The 9,253-nt window shown below is 33.0% G+C and overlaps 1 protein-coding gene across 1 annotated transcript; it reads right to left on the bottom strand.

Annotated features, from left to right (window-relative positions):
* Positions 1-376: 376 nt before the first annotated feature.
* On the bottom strand, positions 377-3,498 carry LOC106458015. Its single transcript, XM_022384132.1, has 5 exons — positions 3,404-3,498; positions 2,547-2,694; positions 1,771-1,934; positions 1,056-1,206; positions 377-779 (listed from the first exon to the last, which is right to left on the bottom strand). The coding sequence occupies exons 1-5, from the start codon at positions 3,447-3,449 to the stop codon at positions 551-553; spliced, it is 738 nt and encodes a 245-aa protein (XP_022239840.1). The 5' UTR covers positions 3,450-3,498; the 3' UTR covers positions 377-550.
* Between the last annotated feature and the right edge of the window lie 5,755 nt (positions 3,499-9,253).

The raw sequence follows: 9,253 nt of genomic DNA, 5'->3' as shown, positions 1-9,253 counted from the left end.
GAAGTTTCAGCTTGTATTTACGTCATTTATGTCGAAGTACGCCCGTAGTTAGTTTAAATTATTCAGCATGTCTTAACATTCATTTTATTTTTCAAGCAAGAAGTTTAACGAAATAATCATGAATACACAGACTATAAACTTATGTTATGCAGTTTAAGGGTTTGTTAGGGTTTTTTGATCAAAACAAGTTTTTCTATAACCTATTTACAAATGTGCAATTATTGGTAACGAGTTTTTCGGTTAATATAACGATTTTAATTAAGTGTTTCGTAGTCACTTGCAAGATTCCTGCAAGATTGAATGAAAATAATTTAAACTGCACGTTTGTTCTTCGCAAAGAAACGTTGTTTAGGAACTTAATTCATACGTAGCTTGTCGAAAATACATTTAATACAGACTAAGTTGTTAATAATGAAACACAGATGTAGTTTGTTTTATGAAGCCGAACCCTACAGATTTATTTAGCAATATAACTATTCTGAAATATTGGTTTAATAATTCAACCTTATCAATTTAGCAAAGAATAAACTAACAATGATATATATAACAGTTAACAGTTTAGTATTAAAAATACCAGCACAACTAGTACTAAAGACAACATTCCAACATTCACTTCGGCTGAATTTGATTTACAAACACTGCTATCAAAATTCATGCAGGTGGCGTTGAAGGTCATATTCATGCTGGCGTTTTCTATCATTTCCATACCTTCCACCATCTTTACACAGTTTGACTTTATCGCTGCTTCACTCATACAGGAACCCAACTCTTTCATTGCACTGAAGATAAAACAAAGTAAAAATCAGAATTCTCCTGGGCTTTTTCCAAGTTAATACATGGCACCATATGTTCTCCAGGCTAAGCATATACATTTTATTAAATCCGTAGAACTATAACAATAACGACGTAGCATATGTATCATAAACTGAATATTAAACCAGTCTTTCAACTTCACGCAAGGAATCAGCTTAGTATTATCAATTTTAAATTACGTGTAACCGCCACTACAAACTTTGTCAATAATGGGAGAATGTTAAATGTAGCTGATGACTTACCAACAAAGCATAGTCTTCCTTTTTACTTCATCTCGTTCTTCGCCCGCATTATATTTTGCCTGTTTCGAAATGTTACTGCATTCAGTGGTTCTCTTTTGAAGCTCTTCTAGTCTACAATTCTCTTCGTTAGTTGTGCCATTGAGTCGTAAGTCTGATAACGGAAGAAGTTAATGACTTCAGTTATGTAAATTCAAGTGTCTTAGTTATACACTTAATCACCGAGGGTCCATAAAGTTCACATCGCAGTTCCTCATAAATAGTTTGCTTCGAAGCAAACAATTTAGTTTTGTTGATTCACTACATGAATAAGAGCCATTAAGTATGCTAAACAAGTTATGCTTTCATTTTACTTTAATTAAGGACTTCAGTAGTTTCAATGATAGTCGCGAAAGCTCAAATGAAATGGCGCACTCTATGATACAAGTAAAACCTATACTAAAAAGGTGCTTGTACTAGTTAAAATCTATTCAATATTTAGAGGTCCTTCCAAATGAAAGCATGCGGAAGTACTCGCGTTGTCAATTACGAACTGAGAAATGAGTATTATCTGTAACTTCTATTTAGTTACCCGATTGATTTTAAAAAACTATCAGATTTACGAAGATTAAGTTTCACCGTGTAGAGGGTTCAATAAGTGAGAATAAGTACGATACTTTTTCTTTAAAACTAAATATGATTAAACACATCTGCAAGTTCATATAACTATTAAACTCACCTTTTTTCTCCACACATTTCCTATTGTCAAAATTTAAACAGTATTTCTTGACATCAACTTCAGACTTAAAGCCATTGAGGAGGTCCTCAATTTCTTTCTTCTTGTCCTGACAACCAGAAGCGTCAGCTCCTGTCACTAAACAAGTTTCCGCTCTGACGAAGGCGCTGTCAATTAAAACCGTTAACTATTTAACATCCATGTATTTAACTATTTAAACTATTTAACATCTTACAATCAAACATGTAGATACTCTCGCAGCTTTATGGAAATTTAATTCTAGCGACAAAAATGAGTGATGTAAATGGCTTGGTATTAAGCTTAACAAGGTATTGTCAAAATTTTATTAATTAAAACCGGTTACTACTTGATATCTTTGCCTACAAAAATATAGAAATAGTTTTTCTATCCATGGGCTTCCCCCCCTATAATTTATTTAGAAACTTGAAGTTATCACTTCAGATAACTTACTGTTAAAAAGTTTTGTAATTTTTAATACATTTATGATGTGTAAAAAAAGAAAATATTACTAGTAAAACCAGACCAGGTTTATAGAATACTGCTTATAGAACTAATTCCTTGCGCTACAGTCAACACTCCCTCCCAGAAAAAAAAAATATAAATAAAAAACCTATATAAAGAATTACATTTCTTCTTATTCACTTAGTTCAAAGAGGTCTAAATATACACGTACAGTGGCTTATATAGCTAAATATACACGTACAGTCTAAATATACACGTATTTAAAGCTTAATGGCAAAAGTTAAATTTGTACTTACCAGCATTTCTCTTCTACAAAAAGTTCATTTGTTAGATTTACATCTGCTTGTAGGTGTTCGAGGAAGTCTTTGAAGTTCTTTTGGCACTCGTGGGAGTTCGCATCAAAATCGTTCTTGTCACATTGCTGTGCATTTCCATGTATCGGTTCTATGAAGCGAAAAGCAACAATAAACCGTATAATTTACACCTCTTTTAATATTGGAGCTAGTTTTGAAGCACCAAAAATTTAACTTAAACTACAATTTATTCTATCTGTGCAATCAACAACTCACGACTATAATTATGGCTGCATTATATGATTAATAGTTTGTTATGCCGATAATTTAAATTAGTTCTTAAAATAATCCGTTGACTGGGACAGTAGATCAAACGACTTAGTAGAAAAATAGGCTTCGTGAAGTTAGCAGTCGTTTGGGGGTCAAAATTGTACAAAAATGTGTACGAAATCATTGTATAGTATTTTAAGAACCTTAAATTAATAATTACTAACAATAGTTGTATTACGCTATAGCCATTACTAACCAATTTCCTTCGCTAACCCTTCACTTTATGCTTCTGACTTAGTAAAATATTTCGTTGACACTGAATACGAGGTTTAGATTACAATTGCCACCACACTGTGAAGATATAATTTCAACTTATTTTTACGCACATTTGCTCTCCAAGATTTTAATATTTTTTACTTAGTTTACTTACAAAGTACTATTAAAATTGCCTGTATATAATCAGTTTACAATGTCTTTTTATATTATTTTCATATGTAAAGTTAACACACATTGCGTTTCAAACAACAAGAGTATTGGTATTGCATTTAATACTTACAACGAAAATTTAACCTAAATAACTCAAACATTACCTATTAATAAATATAAGCCAAGAATATAACTTAAGAACATCTTCATAACTCCTTTCAACGATTCGAGACTATCTTCTACCACACACACACACTTTAATATCATGCAACACAATTTTAGCCTTTTGTTTTAATAGCTCTAAATACTACGTTAGTGCCCTCTATAGCTGTTTTGCTCAATGAATTGATATAAATAAATATTTGTATAATTCCGGAACAGATGGCCTTGTTGCGTTGCACCATAAAACTTCAATCCACCAACCAACCAAATAGAATAACTCCCACTAGCTCAGAAGGAACTTAAGACAGTATTGAATTACCTACCAATAAATCTATATTATAATCCTGAGTAAATGAGAAAATAAACCACTACAGAAATTTTTGTAAGTACATAGTAGAATAAATTAGAGCTCATCCAAATACGTTATATCCCCTAATGCATTTAAATATATGATAAACCACAAGATATTTAAATTTTGAAAACGCTATTTATAATAATGAAAAAAGGAAGAAATGATTTAAAACAAAAATAATTAATTAATAATGACTTGATAAGTTAGTAAAATCTCCTAAATTTTAAGCAAATATTTCGATGACAAACATTAAAAAATATCAATAACCCTTAATTTTTTTACAGGCACATCACTATATTTCTATTACCAAAATTAGTCGGCTGTAACTAATATTAAATATTTTTACCTTTCACTGTGCCAAAAGATGTAATTTTTTTGTGTTTTACTCTCAATGAATACTTGAATACCATTTACCAATTATGCACATGACTTATTTATACTACATTCACACGATAACAATTTCATACGTGTTATTCTGAGTTTTTGTTGAATAATTTGCTAGGATCGACAGAATAGCTGTAGCTTCACCACAAAGTGTACTTATTGTATCAAAAACCTGCCTTTGACTGAGTTTGAAAAAGCGAAAGAGACTGAGCAATCTTCATATAAATGCCCAATCAAACAATAGTATATGTTAAAGACAAGTGTACGTATGGCACCTTTACTGGGGAGAGTTGTGAATTCTGAGTTAGATTGTGTAAATGTTCTCAGAGGGGCTGTTAAAATGGAGTTATTGTTAAATCATATTCTATCAAGACAACTTATTGAAGCTACATTATTCTAGACTGAGAAATCATGGCTTTATACACTGAATACAACAATGTCATTTTTAACAGGATGTAGTCAATACCCACGTTATTGACAATCACTTTTACTAGCAAATAAATAATCTCATATCCCTAGGCCATCACATTATTTGCCAGTAGAAAAGATCACTGTTCATTTTTATAAAATGGTTTCGATATTACAACAATCTTTCTTATGAGAAAGTACCCAGAACACTATTGCTCATTGACCTAGTTTTTAAAATATCAAGGTCGAGAAAAACTTAGAAGCTCATTTGACTGACATTATATATTAAGAACAAAATAGTAAAATGCAATTCGAATTTCACCAATCACAGGGACTGTTTGGCAAGTACCCGCACAAGCATCTGATGCAGATGCTTTCACGCGGAGCGAGAGAGTTGATGTGGTCGTTTCGTGTGAGCATCAGTAGACCTTCCCAGCACGTGGAAGATCTCTTCAAAGGCTTTAGATCTGACAAGGTTTCCTTGTGTCAAAATATGTGGTGGTCCCATTGTATGTGCAGGCATATTGAATGGCATTAGTACTTCTCCACAAACAATTTATAATTGGACACTTGGATATTTCCCCTTAGTTCTTTAATTGCTCCCTGTTTCACTGGAGTTGGGGTACCCTCAGATGTTGTCATCACTGATTAGTGGGTAAAGTGGGCATCAGCAGCTCCTCAGCTGTTGATTGTACTATCAACTGTGCAGGACTCTCCATCGGTGGCTCAGTGGTAGTCAGTTGGTGAGATGTTAGCTGTGGCAGCTTCGACATTTCAGGGCTAGTTCATTGGAGGCCTTATTCAGCTTTCTTATGCCAGAGGTTTTGTCCAGCAAAGCTTCTTCAGCCGCAAGCTCTGCCAGAGTGAAGGTAAGGCTTGTCCTTGGTGTCTTAGGTACACGTTGATATACAGGAGCACCCCAGAAGTCAGTTATCAGACAGGATTCTTTCATTATAAGTTCATTCTATTTTAATGAATAAATTTAGTGTGTTAAGGAAACACAAGTAGAATAAAAGCACATAACTGACTAGCTGAAATCAAGGTATTGAAAAGGGTTAAGACTGTTCAGAAATTGTGATCAAGAACCTAGGTTAAAATTGTAAGGACTCAGTTACAATAACTTTCTGTCCTAAAATATCTCTTAGTGCTACAATTATTGCCATGATCAAGTGACATTTCTACAGACTTCTGTTTAGTAATTTGCAATATTGTTGGCCTGGTATACAGGCATACTATGCACTTAATACATCCTTAGTTGGTATACATATATATATATATCCAAAATTTCTGTGCATATTGAGTATTTTGGTCTTAATACAGTCATTCAAAGGAGACACTAAATTCCACTCGTCCTTTTTATTCATGGAACTAGGTCAGTCAACAAAGGCATCACGTGTGTTCTCTAATAAGAAAAACTGCTAGAACATAGCATATCTTGCATAGAAAGCAACAGTTTTTTTCCTGCTAGCATGCTGAAGGATGCTATAGGGATATAATATCCATTACTTTTGAAGTGAGAATGATCATCAGTCACGTAAATAGCGTAGTACTAGGAGAATATTGACAGTGTATTTGCATATAATGCCATGTTCTCTCAGTCTGGAAGAGCTTCAACTACAATTTTTAAAATATAATGATAATACAACGAAAAACCAACGACACTAGAATTCTTACTTAGTTAAAGGTTGAGACCAGTCTCATGTGGTCTTTTCAGGTAAAACGATTGCCTGAAAGAGTAAATTAGGTAGGTACACTCTCTAATGGAAGGCTTGGCAAGATAACTTATGAAAACATACTGAGTTCAGCAAAAACTAACTTAGTCCATACTACAAAATAAATATCTTGGACCTAAAGTTTGATGCAACATGACAAAATTCTATATTAATTTTTATAATTAATTTATCAGGCAGGCTATACTCCCTCAACAATTATTTCCAGTTTTATCAATTCTTTTAAAATTATGTTACAGATTGTCTAAAGGTCTCGTTACTTAATTGAATGAGTAATATCAGATTTATTTCGAGTGATTAACGCTGTCCATGCGATTGACCATTCCCATTCAAAGATAAGGGAAATTAAAACCTGGAAATATCCCTTGACGTACTATTAGATGACATGGCTGTATATTTTTATGGAAAAGGTGCAGCCTTACAACTTTATTATTATCCTATGGACATACCAGGTATAATCTCCAAGGGAATGAGAAAGAACAGAAGTAGCTAGAATGAAATTAACTTAACCCTCTCACTACAGCATGTCACGAACTTTTACAATGTATACGAATAAAACGTAGTTAATAAATCAAATTCTAGCATTATATAAATTTAAATTTCTTATTGTTATAGTGAAATATTTAAAAACATATCCAATCTCCCCAAGTATGAGAATCGTGATATTTATTTCCCCTTCTCTAATTCATTTACCACCCCTATCTAAAGTAGGGAACTTAACATAAATTACTTATTATAATATAGATATTACTAAGGCAAAGTCTAATTTTAATAGCTTTCAATCTTCTTTGTTTATAGAGTTATAAACTAGAAAATCAGATCCACTTGCCACGCTTACCTGTCACATTCTCTCAGAGAGAATTATTGCCAATAATTCTCTCCGATGTTATATTATGTCATTTATAACCACTAGAAAGACAAAGTTTTATCCATCGAATGACGTATAACGCTACATCGTTTTTAATAATTGTCAATTTCTTCTAAAGTTTGAAAATTTATTTCGTGGTGTTCAAATTGAGTAGTTAAGGAGTTAATTTAAGCCCCTTTTGTCTTAGTTAGAAAGCCAGTTGAAATATAATATTTATAAAACATTGTCAAACATAAGTACTATATTTCTTGCTTCTCGTGCATATTTGTTATTTATCGTTATAAAACTAACTAAGATATAAAAATTATTAGGTTAGGTAAGATAATAATAAAAATTATTCACGATGCATGCTAGCAAGCAGCTTGTGCATTACTTCATTCAATACAATATAACAAAAATGTAAAAATTAGAAACTTATTAGGTTAGATTAGATATAGCAATGAAAGAAGAAATAATAATTATTCACGAGGTAAACTCGCGAAATCGTGTGTTATTAATTCGGTAGGTAAGTGAACTATTATGGTTAGACACGGTTCAAAGGACAATAATACAATAAAATTAAGTTGTATACTGTTACAAACTGTTATTATTTTAGAAAAAAAATATTTAGTTTTATTTTGTATTTTTTAGAATTGGTCAAATTGACCAAATCCGAATTAAATTCGGATAGAGAAAATAACTGATAAAATATAAAGTTTTACCAAAAAACGTTTGATATTTATTTAAGAGGTTTTAAAGGGTACACAAATGAAATTTGAAATTTTTAGAGGAAGAAAAGTATTCTAAATCTCAACATGACAATCACTTTTCATTTGGTTTGTTTGTTTTGAATTTCGCGCAAAGCTACACGAGGGCTATCTGCGCTAGCCGTCCCTAATTTAGTAGTGAAAGACTAGAGGGAAAGCAACTAGTCATCAACACCCACCACCAACTCTTGGGCTATTATTTTATCAACGAATAGTGGGGTTGACCCCACATTATAATGCCCCAACGACTGAAAGGGCGAGCATGTTTGGTGCGACGGAAATTCGAACCCGAGATCCTCAGATTGCGAGTCGAGCGTCCTAACCATCTGGCCATGAATACTTGTTGAAAGCCTGTCAAATGTCATGAAGAAACACATACCATATTAAATATTATAATATAGAATCTCTGATGGTTACTTTTTGGTTCACATCAACTAACCCACCATTACATGGAAAGAGTTAAGGACTTTCTTGACCTTGTGTTATGTGAAAATTGCACATGCCTACAATAAATGAAAAAATAAGTTGTGAAGATTGATGGCTAGTGGGACATACTTCTAAAGGGCTAAGTTTGTTGAGTATCATGCAAAGCTACTTGAAAGCTATTTTTGCTAGCTTATTCCTAATTTCGAAGTGATTGAGTAGAGAGTAGTCAGCTAGTCAACACCAGTCACCACCTCGTGGGCTACGCTAATTAAATAGTGGATTTGATTTTTATACCAATAATGCACTCATAATTCCAAAATGCGTAACACGATTTGATTTAGTGGTAACAGAGTGTGAACTATGGAACCTCAGGTCCACTTTTCAGCACAATAACCACTGAGATGTACTTAGTTCAATTCTAAAGATAAATGTACATTAAAATGTTAAGCATTTCAAGTATCTTGATATATTACAGAGGGTAGAGTGCATTGTATTAAAACGATTTGGAGCCTCACCACGTCATTAATATTCATGCCGCCTCGTCTGATCATGATGTCTCTAACAACCGTGCATCTTGTCTATAGTTTTACAGCACAGTTTACATTTCAGTAATTCTGTCATAAGACTTTCATGTCCAAAGCATACCAGTACCCTCAGTAGGATTTTCACAATTCATCTAGTACATGAGGGCATTGGTTCTAAGCATCTGTTAAGTTAGTTTGATTCACAGAACTCCGTAGGTACAGTGATTTCACCAATACATCTGCATATGAATGGGAGATATGACTGAAAGCCTTACCGTGGTAAGCCCATACATTGTTGGCTTCACTTCTATACAAAACTAATATTTATGTGCGATAGAAAACATCTATAACGTTGGTCTGATAGTAAGCAGAGTTCGCCTTCACCTTTGTATCCACTCTCCTATTCCCTAACTT

Source organism: Limulus polyphemus, unplaced genomic scaffold (genome assembly GCF_000517525.1).
Source record: "Limulus polyphemus unplaced genomic scaffold, Limulus_polyphemus-2.1.2 Scaffold404, whole genome shotgun sequence".
NCBI classification, from domain to species: domain Eukaryota; kingdom Metazoa; phylum Arthropoda; class Merostomata; order Xiphosura; family Limulidae; genus Limulus; species Limulus polyphemus.
This window is presented reverse-complemented; position numbering and strand designations above follow the sequence as displayed.

Excerpts from the sequence above, each read along its gene's own strand:
- LOC106458015 (XM_022384132.1), bottom strand. The coding sequence starts at position 3,449 with ATGAAGATGTTCTTAAGTTATATTCTTGGCTTATATTTATTAATAG. Across the intron at positions 1,207-1,770 it reads GAAATGTGTGGAGAAAAAAG|ACTTACGACTCAATGGCACA; the intron begins GTGAGTTTAATA and ends TTCCGTTATCAG. Across the intron at positions 780-1,055 it reads AGGAAGACTATGCTTTGTTG|TGCAATGAAAGAGTTGGGTT; the intron begins GTAAGTCATCAG and ends TTTTATCTTCAG.